Source organism: Thunnus thynnus, chromosome 14, assembly GCF_963924715.1.
Source record: "Thunnus thynnus chromosome 14, fThuThy2.1, whole genome shotgun sequence".
Lineage (NCBI taxonomy): Eukaryota > Metazoa > Chordata > Actinopteri > Scombriformes > Scombridae > Thunnus > Thunnus thynnus.
In genome coordinates, this window is record NC_089530.1 from 664731 (window position 1) to 677663 (window position 12933).

Genomic DNA, 12933 nt, shown 5'->3' on the forward strand with positions numbered 1-12933 from the left:
GTTCTTAAGGCATACTGAAACCACTAGAAACCACTTGATAACTTAACCTCTATATGTTTAAATGTTTTTGTAAAGGTTTAATTTATCACAGAGTTGTATGTTTTTTCTATTAAAAAGAATCATGGAATCATTTACAGTAATTGAAGTTAAAGCATAAAGCCTCAAAACCTGGATTTTCACCAAGTAACAAGAATGCCTGACAATCTGCTGTCTTATTCTTCATTAAACTATCAGCCTGTGTTTCACAGTGGAAATATAATATTTTAGACACATCAGGATCAGCATTGTCTTTCCTGTATGAATCTTTCACCTCTGTCTCTGTGTAACTACCAAAGTATACCAAACAAGTTGATTTACTTACCACCTAAATTATGTTTTCGCATTTCCATGGTGTTTCTGATACCTGACTAAGCAACTCATAAGCTGATGTATGCTGCATGACATGTGAGATGGTGGAGTTTGTTACTTCTTATCTAGATTATAAAAACCTGATACTGAAAAATGTTTTGTTTTCAATGAAGAATGCAATATTACTATTGGATCTATTCATAGGTCACCTATACTTTCATCATCAATTACTTTCACTTGTGTATTAAATATTATACTCAAGAATAACATTAAAGCCCTGCTAGTGCCCCTAGAGGCTGCAATGTTCATTTCACAACACAATAAATATTGAAGTATTGGACTGATACTGTAGATCATGATTTAGCTATGTTAAACCTGTGTGTGGCACTAGAGGAAAGACCATGCGGCCATTAAAATTCAGCAATGGCTGAAAAGTGACTAATGGTATGCTGTTATACTGGTATATACCACTCATGTTCTACTTGTATGTACAACTCTCCACCAGCATATACTGCTTCCTACTGGCATATGCCACTGCTGATTTTATGGTATGTCACTGCTGTGTCCCACATAAAAACAGCACGTCACTCATGTGCCACAGATACCACTGTCCACAGCCATACTACTGGTAGGCCAGTGCCATGTTATGGCATAAGCTACCAGTTTCACACTGTACCTGTTGGTGAAAAGTTGTGTGACGTACACATAGTCAGCAGTGAAATACCACTGAGAATCAGCTTAAAAAAAACAAGAGTGACATACCATCAGCCAGGTTTCACCCTTGATATCACTGCTCAAACACAAATAGTTTATCCCCTATGGGAGCATCAGTGTGTTTAGCAAATTTCATGGTAATCTATCCATTAGATTTTGATATTTCTTGTGTAAAAGTTGAAATTATGGTCTAATGCTGGTGCTAGACACAGGGTAAGTTGGTCACCTATTAGGTTCATGATCATCTGTCTAGCAGCTGCTGAGATACATTGCAAGAAAGTGTAGCATGGATGGATGATAGGCTGTCCATCTAGCCCTGCCATCATTATGCTAGTATAAGAAAAAAGGAACTTCATGGGACATTTCAATATTAACATTATACTGAGTATATATTAATTGAAAAGCAATCTGATACAGTCGATCTTCAAAAATAATTGATTTATATTGCTTTCAACTCCTGATTTATATGACAGGGCCTAAAATCGCAAACCAGCCACCCGTATGACAAAGCACAAACAGATGAATTAGCATTGAATATTCATACTCAGACCAGATGAAACCATAAATCCTCTATTTAGACCATTTTCCCATTTTTAATCTGTCTATGATTGTAGAATGGAAAATAGAAATGTGCCATTTCACAGGATGAAATATCTACCACTGACATATTTAACAGTTACCCTTGCATTTTCCTAGTAAATAGTTACAGATTCCATATTGATCCACAAAAGGTTTCATGTTGTTTAGAGGTGGATCTATTGGTTGGTTCAGTTTTCTAGACAATCATGGCTTCAAAACCCTTAGTGTTTGAAAGTGTTCAGTATAAAACATCTGCCCTTTCTGGTACATTTTTTCTTTATCTTTATTATTCATTTTTATGGAGTCTTAAAAGTGACAGGTATGAACTGTTATTGTTAACTATTATTATTGTTATTATTATTATTACTATTATTAAACAACACGTTTAAAATGATAAAATGATTTATAGTAACTTACAAGCAACAAGGAAAGTTGGGAATGCTGTATGGTAAAAATGACAATAGATTTGTGCTTGGACCAAGGAAATACAAAAAGTGTGGCAATAAATAACAAAGAGGAGATACAACAGAACATTGTACCACAGAAATTACGCAACCAACTATTTTCAAAGAAGTTGATTCTGAAACCCATTTTTCCATTGTACTCAATTTCAAATCAAACTCAAATGTCCTTGAAAACTTAAATGAATACACATGAATTAGAATTGAAGTTTTTTTCATTTTTTAGGACACCCAATAGGCATCAAATATTTAGATGTTGAATTGAGCACATTTTAACACATTAAATAACTGACCTTGAAGAAAATAACCTACAATTCAAATAACAAAGCCAAATTACCCTATCATAAGCCTGACTACATAATTTATTTAAGGTTAAATAAAAACAAAAATACAGAACAGTGGAAAGTATGACGCAATGGATACATAGGGGAATAAGATGATGCTTACTGAATCTGCAGATTCTCTGCAGACTTTCTGGAATAAATGTAGGCTGAACAAGTCACTCACGTGCACTACCCATAATAGACAATCTTTCACTCAATCTTATTTCCATAGTTAGGGTTCTCTAAATTCTCTAAACACATACAATGAGTACAGTATTATTGATTTTGGAGGCCACAAGATACAGAACTCCTTTCCAAATTGCATGATCAATCTATCACCATTGTTGTAAAATGCAAGTTCATTTGTCTGTTATGGTTACTTTTCTTACAATATTATCATGGTACTCATTCCCTTTCTCCATGTATGTGCCATTGTGTGCTCATAATGTTCCACTTTTGTTGTGACTGTATTAGAGGGGTGTTGATTATTTGGCTTTGTGGCAGTGTTTGAGGCTGTAGACTGGGGTGTCTGGGATTAGGGCCAGCCACTGGTCAAAGGATAGGGTTAGGATTAGATTGGGATATGGGTTAGGTTACTTTTATTCCCCATCCCACACATTCAATGTAAATTTTACAAGAGTAGTATTTATTGCAGGACTGTTCAGACTGTATCAGATTGCTTCACACTTTACAGGGTTTTAATTGTGTTTATGTCCTGTAGGTAGATTATTATGAAGACACATCTGTATGTGGCCCCCTTTTTCTATGGCCCTCTGAGAACACTGGCAGTGTACAGCTGCAGGAATCATATATTCAATAGTTGAAATATTAAACCAATATTAAGCCATAGACAAGAGAGGAACAAATATGTTCATTATATCATTAGTTTCCCTCTCAGCACTTTTTCTTTTGATTTCCCTTTTTATAATAATAGCATAAATCTTCTATTATAATATGTATACATGATTTTGCGTAAAAGCTGTCCATTGATTCTGGTATGCAGGCCATTCTTGAAGAATGCAAATTATTCTACCTTCAGCTGACCTTGTGGTCAGTTGGGTGACATTTGAGGCTGAGGCTATGAGTAGCCATATTGGCTACTGAACACAGTGTTCAGGTTCTCTCCTGTCCATCAGTCAACAGATCAGTCAGTCGACAACTGTAGTGTTGCAAGCACAGCAGGACGGGGTTCGGATGGAGCCCATCATCCTGCTCCTCTTTCTCTGACAGCCAGTGTTCCCACTGTGGCGGGAGGTGTTGGTGTTCTGGCGTGAAAGCTTGGCAGCACGGCTTGCTGTCTCCTTGATCTGCAGCTCCAGATGTCTCTGGATGGCCAGACCCAGCTCCTCAGGGTCCACAGAGGCCCCATAAACCTCCCATGTCATCCCTTCTGCATCCCACTTCACCTCTTTCACAGGGGACGTGGGAGCACCTCCCGGTTTCTTTCCTCCATTAGTATCAGTGGGCAGAGTCTGGCAGCAGGAGGTCTCACTCCTGCTCTCCTCTGCCACACAGATTTGGGGGAACACATGTGGTGTGACGGACTGTCCTGTCTGCACCCCAACATCCCTCAGCTCTTTACAGGCTGTCATAGTCCCTGTGTCTCGGGTTGTGGCTCTGACATGGCTGATGCTGCAGCACTCCTGTCCATCAAGGTGTTTTAGGGACTGTGGCCCAGAGCCAGGGGGCAGCGAGCTGATCCAAGAGCAGTTGAGGTTGCAGCACCGCAACAGGTGTTTGGCATCCAGGCCTGTCTCACTGACAGAGGACATGAGGCGAGGCAGCATGAGGTGGTTTGTGGCTGAAGGAGGTGGCACTGCATGCTGGATGTTGCAGCTTGGCTCCACATCTGCCAGGTGTGGCAGCAGCTGGGAGGGGGCCAGGATGGACTGGGGGTGGCAATAGGCGGCAAATGTGTCCTCAAAATTGGCATGATGGATATAAGAGCCATAGCAGAGTGCCTTGTCACAATTAGGGGGAAGATGGCCCTTTTCTTCAACACCCTCCACTTTGGTTGCTGTCTTGGGGGAAGAGATACAGATACACCTGTCCTGAGGCTGCAGGGGTAGTCCACCTTCTCCATTGTTCATCCCTCTGCAAATAGTAGTGATAATGTTGCACTGCTGCATCTGCATGGGCTGTTTGCAGGCTAGTATGGAGTGACTCTCATCTTCTTGGATACTCTTATCTCCTGCATGGTAAGCAAATCTACAAGTCTTGCTCTCTGGAGCCTGGGGGGCTGCTGCCTGGTTAACCAGAGGCAAAGTGTCTGAGTGACTCCTGTGGACAGGCAGGGAGGCTGGTTTTATACTCTGCACTGTCCTGTCAGTCTGTGGGTTGTCATTGGTTGTATTCACCACTTTCCCCTGGTGCGGGTGTGAGGGTGTATGCATCTCTGCCAGACTATGGGGGCGGCTTGAAGCCCTTTGTTCAGATGCGCTTTGTTCCTGTTCACCACGCTCTCGACCGACCCTCAGACTGCCACTGTTAGTTTCTCTGGCAGGACAAAATACTGAAAGTTCTTTATAGATCTCACTGAAAGCCTCTTTTGGGTCCTCCAGGCAGGTGTAACCTGGTCCTTCTGCCAGCCTGGAAGATGTTATTGCCTCCGTAGAGCACTTGGAGGTGTCAAAGAGGGGCTTAGCAGAGAGGGTAGATTCCAAAGAAACAGCTCCCCCCAGTGGGTACAGCTCTGACACAGGATGCCCAGTATCTGCCATGGAAGACCTTTAAGAACAAATAAAACATTATAATAAATAAAAAATTAAAACTGACATTTTATAATTTGGTGTATTTTATCCACCTGACAAGCTGAAATTCCTATATATTCTTTCTACAGAAATTACTGACCAATAATTAACAACACATTTAAACTCTGGCAGGTAGACTCCTAAAATAACACTAATTCTTTATTTGCTACCCTGGCTGTCAATCCAGACCAGACATGATTTTCTCTCTGACCGCCAATCATATTCTATATATGCCATCATGTGCCCCCCCACTCAAAGAAGGCTGCTCTTCTGTAAACCCTATAAACGCCCATACTGGTCTGTAGAAGCTGGCCTGTGGAAGCTGGCCGGGATAGGGGGCCCCGGGATAAAAATGAGCGGCTTGGCCCCTCCTCCTCCTGCCTCTGAACTGTGTACAGTATTTCTTTTCTGGAATATTATATAGCCCCAGCCTTGCTGTGTGGTAGTTCATTGAAACACAAATGAATATGTCCCATGTAAGCACAATATCAACTGAAATGGCCTGAAGATTAGGTAGTAATGAAGAAACCTCCTTGAGACCTTATAATGTCTTGATATTGTGCTCACATCCCCACAGACACAAGCAAAACTATTATTATTTTTTTAAATGACCAATTTCCATACAATGAACCTGGGGCTTTGTTGGTACCCTTGGTGTCTAGGGCCATGAGGCAGTTTCCCTCTTTGTTGGTAATCCAGCCTTGCTGTGAAACAAGCATAAGTGTTTTTATAGAGTAACTCCACAGTAGATTTTAGAAGAAACATCACTGACCTCTATGAGAATTGTGACTGCACCCAGCTGTGGTGTAGCATGGTACTATGTTGCTGCTACAGGGCATGGCTGAAACATGTTGTCACCACTAGTTGGCTGGGCAAGTCTGATTATTAGACTGGGTGAAGTTTATATCATGTAACCAAACCTCAAGCACAAGTCTGTGTGAAGAAGCCTGACTAGTGAAGGCAGGTCCATCTGCTATTGGCGGTTTCCTTCTCTCTGAAATGTTAATTGGCAGTGACATTCTAAAGTCACAGTTTGACTGATGTCTGTCTGCGAAAGGCAAAAGTCTTTCTTCCCTATTAGTATAAAAAGGTTAAGTATGTTAGATTTTGTTGTATACAAAAACTGCAAATATATGTACTATAACAAATAGTATGTAGTATATACCATATGCAATTAGTATGTAGAATGGCATTGGGACACAAGCCTCCGTCATGTAAATTTAGCAAAAAGTAGGCTTTCTGCAAAATTTTAACCCTAATACAATGCATGCTGGGAAGTATGCTAACATTCATATGTTATATGAAAAATCAGTTGGACTTAACAAGACTGAATACATGATTATAAATTCTTAAACAGTTCTGAATGGGAGCAGTAGGCAATTTCAGCTGACCTAACTGAAGCAGACACACTGATCTAATTACACCAACCTAAAGATAAAAGATGAGTTCATTGATTAATAGGTTAAAGTTGTGATGGCATGGTCACTTCAGAGTCAAATTCAGATTAGGGTTGAAGCCTGTATGGGAATTGAGATCCTGCTTATTACTGGGAACAACACTCCCATACTGCAAACAAATAGGACAAAATCTTTGCACATAGTACTGACCTCAGATCAGAACTACACCAATGGTTATACAACCACTCTAAGATGTTAAACTGGTCAGAGGATTTGCCAAAATAAAAGATTAATGGATTCTGTACATTGTTTTTTTCATTTAAAAATAGTATTAGGGGATGCCCATTGTGGCTAAGGGGTTGTCACATGCCCTTCTCCATTTCACTCCCCCCTCATTTCCTGTTATCTCTCCACTGTCGAAATAGTTAAAATAATTTACAACATGCAAAGTAATGATTTCATACAAACGGGAAAATCTTCAACCTTAATTCAGATTCACCTTTGTGACACACTACAATCACGGATGAGGAAAATAAAACAGACTAAATTCATTCATCCATCTCCATTTCAGTCTCAGCCAAGAGTTGTAAAATGGCTACACACATCAATCCTAGTTTCATTTTCACATGCTCTTTGTCTACATCTGCTGGATTTTAATCCAATTTAAAGAAACATTTTGGAAAATAAGCTACATCATTTTTGATGTGGTTAGCCTAACATTGCATAAAGAGCGGAAGGAAAAAACAGTCAAGTCAAATTTTATTTAAATGGTCCAATATTACAAATAACAAATTTGCCTCAGGGGGCTTTTCAATCTGTACAGCAATACAACATCTTCTGTCTTCAGACCCTCAATTAGAATAAGGAAAAACTCCCTAAAAAAACTAGCTAACCTGGCTCTGTCTTAAATTCAAAGATACACCTACCACCACCACTAATCACCGATTAACATGTTGTGTCTCATTTATCTAACCCAAACAGAATTGTAAAAATGACAGTTTGTGGTTACTTGAACAATAATTAAAAACAGTTTATCCATTTGCCGAGCACATCTATGCAACATTGCTCGTTATGGTGTGGGTTGCCAAATATAGTTGGCGAGCACAGATTTCGGTTTTGGTCTCTGTATAGGCAGGATAGCAACTTCAGTGTGGTGACAAGACTCCAGGAAGCTGCACACAGTCACTACGTAATGCTGTTGTTCACCAAGAAATAGTTCCAACATGTAACTCCCCCTAAAACCAAAAACTTGCATTTCTGTTGGTGTACAGATTAAACAAATGAGATACAACTTTGGACAGAGCCACGCTAGCAGTTTCCCCCTGATTCCAGTCATTATGCTAAGCTAGGCTAACCACACCCTGACTCCAGCTCTGTACTTAGTAAAAATATGAGATTGATATCCATTTTCTCATCTCACTCTTAGAGAGAAAGCAAATATGTGTATTTCCCAGAATGTTGAACGATTATTTTAAAAAACAGTGGGAGGCAGGCAATTCTGATCATGAGACTGGATCCACATTATGTCTATTAATATGTGTGGTGTTTTAAAGCATCATGAAGCGAGTCACAGGATCTGGACAGGAACAAGTCAGTGTGTACTAACAGTGTAAGACCCTGCATGTAGTGCCTCGGAGGGTTAATTCTGAAATTTAAGAACGAGCCATCATAATTTAAGCTTTTTCACATACTACTTTGATCAAATTAAACTTCAAAACCTGATGTACAATTTTCTAGATTTATCTAGACTTACCCAATTCTGGCACATGTGAGCTCAAAGATAACAGGCGTGGGAAATCTGCAGGTACTGACTCCTTAAGAGGAAACAATGTGCAGCGTCTCTCTGGGTGCTAAAATTATCTCAGGGAGTAGGGTGGACCCACTTGAACTAGAACCATAGACTTCTACATCACACACACACACCCTTCTGCACACCCTTATCACAGTCAGACTCACACCCATGAACACATGCAGTAATGCACGCATGCACACATATATAAGATCGGCATATTCCCCAAGAGAAAAGAGAATGTGAACATTTTTAATCCACCAGTTTACCTTTCACAGTGAAATGCTTGCCACTGAGGTTATCCTCCTGTCTTTCCTCTCCCTTTTCAGATGTGTCGGGTGATGGCTGCAGTTTCTTAGAAAGTCTTCATCTTCCTCCACCTCCTCCTCACATCCACAGGTGACGTCTCCCTCTCTCTCTATCTTTAACTCATTCACTGAGCTGCCTGTGATACGTCTCTGCTCTGCTCTTCTCTCCCTCCTTTGTCTCAGCAGCCCCCAGCTGTGCACAAGATGGAGGAGACCTTGAGATAATCCTGCCCTGCATCTGATTACAAATGTGAGGATGCAATCTTCAAATCCCTGCTCTGTAACGTAGAGAGGAGCTGGTTAGTGGTTGGCTTATCCAGCTGTAGTGGAAGACGGATGAAGGGGGAGGGGGAATGATAATGAGAGGAGATAGTCAGGCAGCAAGCGTCATTGTCCCTCCACCTGGGAAGAAGGGAGCAGGGGGTGATGCATGAATGAATGTGTGCACCAGAGAGAAAATAAAGAAAACAGCCCCCGTCTCAGTATCTTTTTCTTTGCCCTCCACTCTTCCTCTTCATCTTCACTTACACAGACTAATTTCCATTCTGACCACAGTTACTGCTTTACTTTCGCACTCTCTGTCATTATCTCTCCCTGCCACCCCCCCACAAACACCCACTCACTCTCCATCACTATTCCTGTTGCTATGGAAACTGCAATACTCATTGGGCTTGTGTTTAGGTTTTTTTTTTCAGGTGGCAATGAGACAGCAGACAGCCAAAATAAATCAACTGGGAACTGCTCATGTTTGTGGTTGACTCAACTGAAGCCAGTTTCATACATCAGCTCATTGCTTTTCATTTTCCATATATGGCAGAAAACATGGACGATGCAAATGACCATGATAATGACATGTTAACAAATGTTGTGGCACATGCATACTGTTGAGAACATGGACATAGCAACTGTTACGTCATCCACACATTTCTGATGGAGTGTTATGAAGCCTGGAGTTTGGGTTCACAACTTGCTGCCTTATTGGAGCCAGAAAATCAGAATCAGAATCAGACATATTATTATACAACATAATATGTACAGGCACATGGGTGGACAAAGAAAAAAGAATACATACTGTATATAAATACCTATATAAAATAAATATACCAAACATATACACGGCATACAGTAAATATATACACATATACACACACACACAACAATGAACAACAACAACAACATAAATACAATGTCTAGGTCAAACTGTCACTGTAAACTATGTATATAGTAGTGCAAATAGTGTGGTTAATGTAATAACTTACTTTAGGTGCATACAGTGGGTTATGTACAGTACATGCATGTAGATATATACACATTTTTGTCTGGTATGTATCGTCATTTCCAACAGTTTGTAGATGTTTATTGCACAATTTCAATATAAACTGAATGTGATTTGTATGTATGATTAGTCGATGTATTAATAATACACGGTTATTGCTCAGGGTTTAACTGTTATCACATGTCTGATTTAACTGTTCATAAGTGTGATTGCATGTGGAAAGAGGCTGTTCTTGGGTCTGGTAGCTTTGTCGTACAGTGTTATGTAGCTCCAACGAGAGGGGAGAAGTTGGAGCAGGTTATGTCCCAGGTGTGAGGGCTCTGCAATTATTTCCCCGCCCATTTCCTGACTCTGGAGGTGTAAAGTCCTGGATGGTAGGTAAGTCAGCACAAATGACTTTCTCTGCCATCTTGACTATCTAATGTAGTCTGTTCCTATCCTGTTTGGTGGCTGATCCAAACCAGACAGTGATAGATGTGCAGAGAACAGACTTGATGACTGTGGTGTAAAACTGGATCATTAGCTTTCTAGCGCAGGATGTATATCCTCTGCTTGGCCTTTTTGATGACTGTGTTGATGTTGGACTCCCACTTCAGTGCCTGGAAGATTGTAGATCCCAGAAATCTTAAGGATTCCATAGCTGACACAACGCTGTTGAGTATGGTGAGGGGGGGCAGTGTTGGGAGGTTGTCTGAAGTCCACTGTCATGTCCACTGCCTGTGATGTCCTTCAGGTAGATCAACATCAGTCTCTCAAAGGACTTCATGACCACAGATATCAGGGCAACAGACTTGTAGTCATTCAGTCCTGTGATGGAGGGTGTCTTAGGGACCAGGATAATAGTGGAGCATTTGAAGCAGGAGGGGACTTCACACAGCTCCAGTGATCTGTAGAAGATGTGTGCGAAGATGGGGGCTAGCAGGTCAGCGCAGACTTTCAGACAGGAGGCTGACACGCCATCTGGGAGAGCTGACACACATCCTCCTACATTCGAGCGATCATTCTCTTAAATCTCGGGCCAGTTTTCCTCCACCATGTCCAGAGATGTTGGCTACAGTTCCATGGGTCTTAAACTTCTTCATAATATTGGTAACAGTTGTCACAGGAACATCAAGCTCTTTGGAAATGGTCTTGTAACTTTATGCAAGATGTAACATGCTTGACTATTACCTTTTTTCTAATGTCTTCAGACCACTCTCTAGTTTTCCTACACACAGTGGCACAAAACAGCAGAGTGAGTAATTTTCTCCTTTTAAACCGGCTGCATGAATGATTATAAGATTGAAAACACCTGTAATACTAATTAAAACACAATACTCTGCTTAAAGTATCACTACAAATCAATTATTTCTTACAAATTGTAAAGGGTACTAATAATTTTGTCCAGGCTATTTTAGAATGTCTTTGTCTAATAAGCATAAATTCAGTTATTTTCACAACTTTTTTGTTTTTTTCCACTTCAAACCAAACATAGACATGCATTGATAATAAAATATCTTTTAATTTCACCACTGCTCAGGGCACAATTTCGGCCACATCTGTAGTCCTTTCACAAAACTCCCTAGAAACCCCAAGATAACATGTTCAATTACACTTTATCATCTTATCAATGACAATTAAAATCCCCACTAAGACTCATATTAACTCTTTGTGTGATTAAATATTCATTTTATATTTAGGGCTTTTTAAAGAGAGTTCAATAACCAAAGAGTTTTCAAGACAAGAGTCTGCAATTGTTACATAGACTATTTTATAAAAACTCATTGTGCAACAATGTTCCTTCATCAGACAGAAGACAGATTTCAAACAGATTTAGATGGATGTTCAATCATTTTTGGCAGCTCAGTTCAGCATCATCAGGCGACACACAATTCATTTGTTGAATCAAACACTTTATATGCACACATCCATAGCAGTTTGAATACATTGAAGCATGTACCATGTAGCATTATCACAATTCTACCATTCTGTTTGCAAGTGTCAAGATGGAGACCTCATTAGATTCACAAGCTAACATTTTGACACCTGAATTCACAAGACTTCCATATCAATAAAAGAGACAAAATAAACAGAAGCAAAATAAAATGATATGACTGCCTAGCAACAAATAAAAAACAGAAAAAAAGTTTTTGTTTCAAATACACTTTGAATACAGTTCAAGGTCTCAGAAAGCAGACTCCCTGTCTATAATTACCCCTACTTGGTTCCATTCATCATGTAGATGTTAGAATCGAGGGGTCATTAGCTAAAACGAAGGGTTTGACACCAGATGGGAGATGAATGAGGAGAGACTGTTGAGAGATGATGTTGTGTGTTAGGATCCAGACACAACGAGCTGCCTGACAGATCAGATTTCTCAGGGTAGGAGATGTTTACCTTTCCTCCCAGTGGCGATTGTGTTGTCAAGGTTACAGGCAGAGCTGATGATGGCAGCACCACTCACATCAACTGTCTAGTCGGTTAATTATCTTATCTGACTGCAGCACTCACAGTTAGATCAAATCATTAACATATGAGGTCCCCAGAGTGACTGGTGGAATGGATGCATGTGAGTGGAAGCTTCCTCCCCTCTCTCTCCTCTTCTTTCCTTCCCTACCTCCTCCTCTCCTTTGTAACTTACACAGTAATTTTGCAGCCATCCAAACAGTGAAAGAAAGGAATGAGGCAGCTGATGCATGTAATTGCTGTGTGCATTGATGACCTTATAATCATATGAAAATGCTATTGTTGAATTTGTGTGTCTTAAGAGCTGTCTTTCTTGCCTCTATGCGGTGCAGGCTTGTTTGTATTGGCATATTTTCACCGCTTTTATTGTTGATTGTATTTTCAATGCTTTTATTCGTAATATTTGTGCTTCCAACTTTTTGCCTGCCAAGGGACAACAGATGAAAATGAGCCTTTCTGGCTAACTCTGGCATATTCTCAGAAATGTTATTAATATGCACTGTCCCCGTCAAATAAAGTAATAAAATTGAAATTAAATTAAAT

The 12933-nt window shown here is 40.2% G+C and overlaps 1 protein-coding gene across 1 annotated transcript; it reads right to left on the reverse strand.

The window, feature by feature from the left end:
- Positions 1-1899: 1899 nt before the first annotated feature.
- si:dkey-191g9.7 (uncharacterized) lies at positions 1900-8717 on the reverse strand. Its single transcript, XM_067611076.1, has 2 exons — positions 8631-8717; positions 1900-5152 (listed from the first exon to the last, which is right to left on the reverse strand). Exon 2 carries the CDS (start codon positions 5143-5145, stop codon positions 3574-3576), a length of 1572 nt encoding a protein of 523 aa, XP_067467177.1. The 5' UTR covers positions 5146-5152; positions 8631-8717; the 3' UTR covers positions 1900-3573.
- Positions 8718-12933: the final 4216 nt, after the last annotated feature.

Excerpts from the sequence above, each read along its gene's own strand:
- si:dkey-191g9.7 (XM_067611076.1), bottom strand. The coding sequence starts at position 5,145 with ATGGCAGATACTGGGCATCCTGTGTCAGAGCTGTACCCACTGGGGGGA.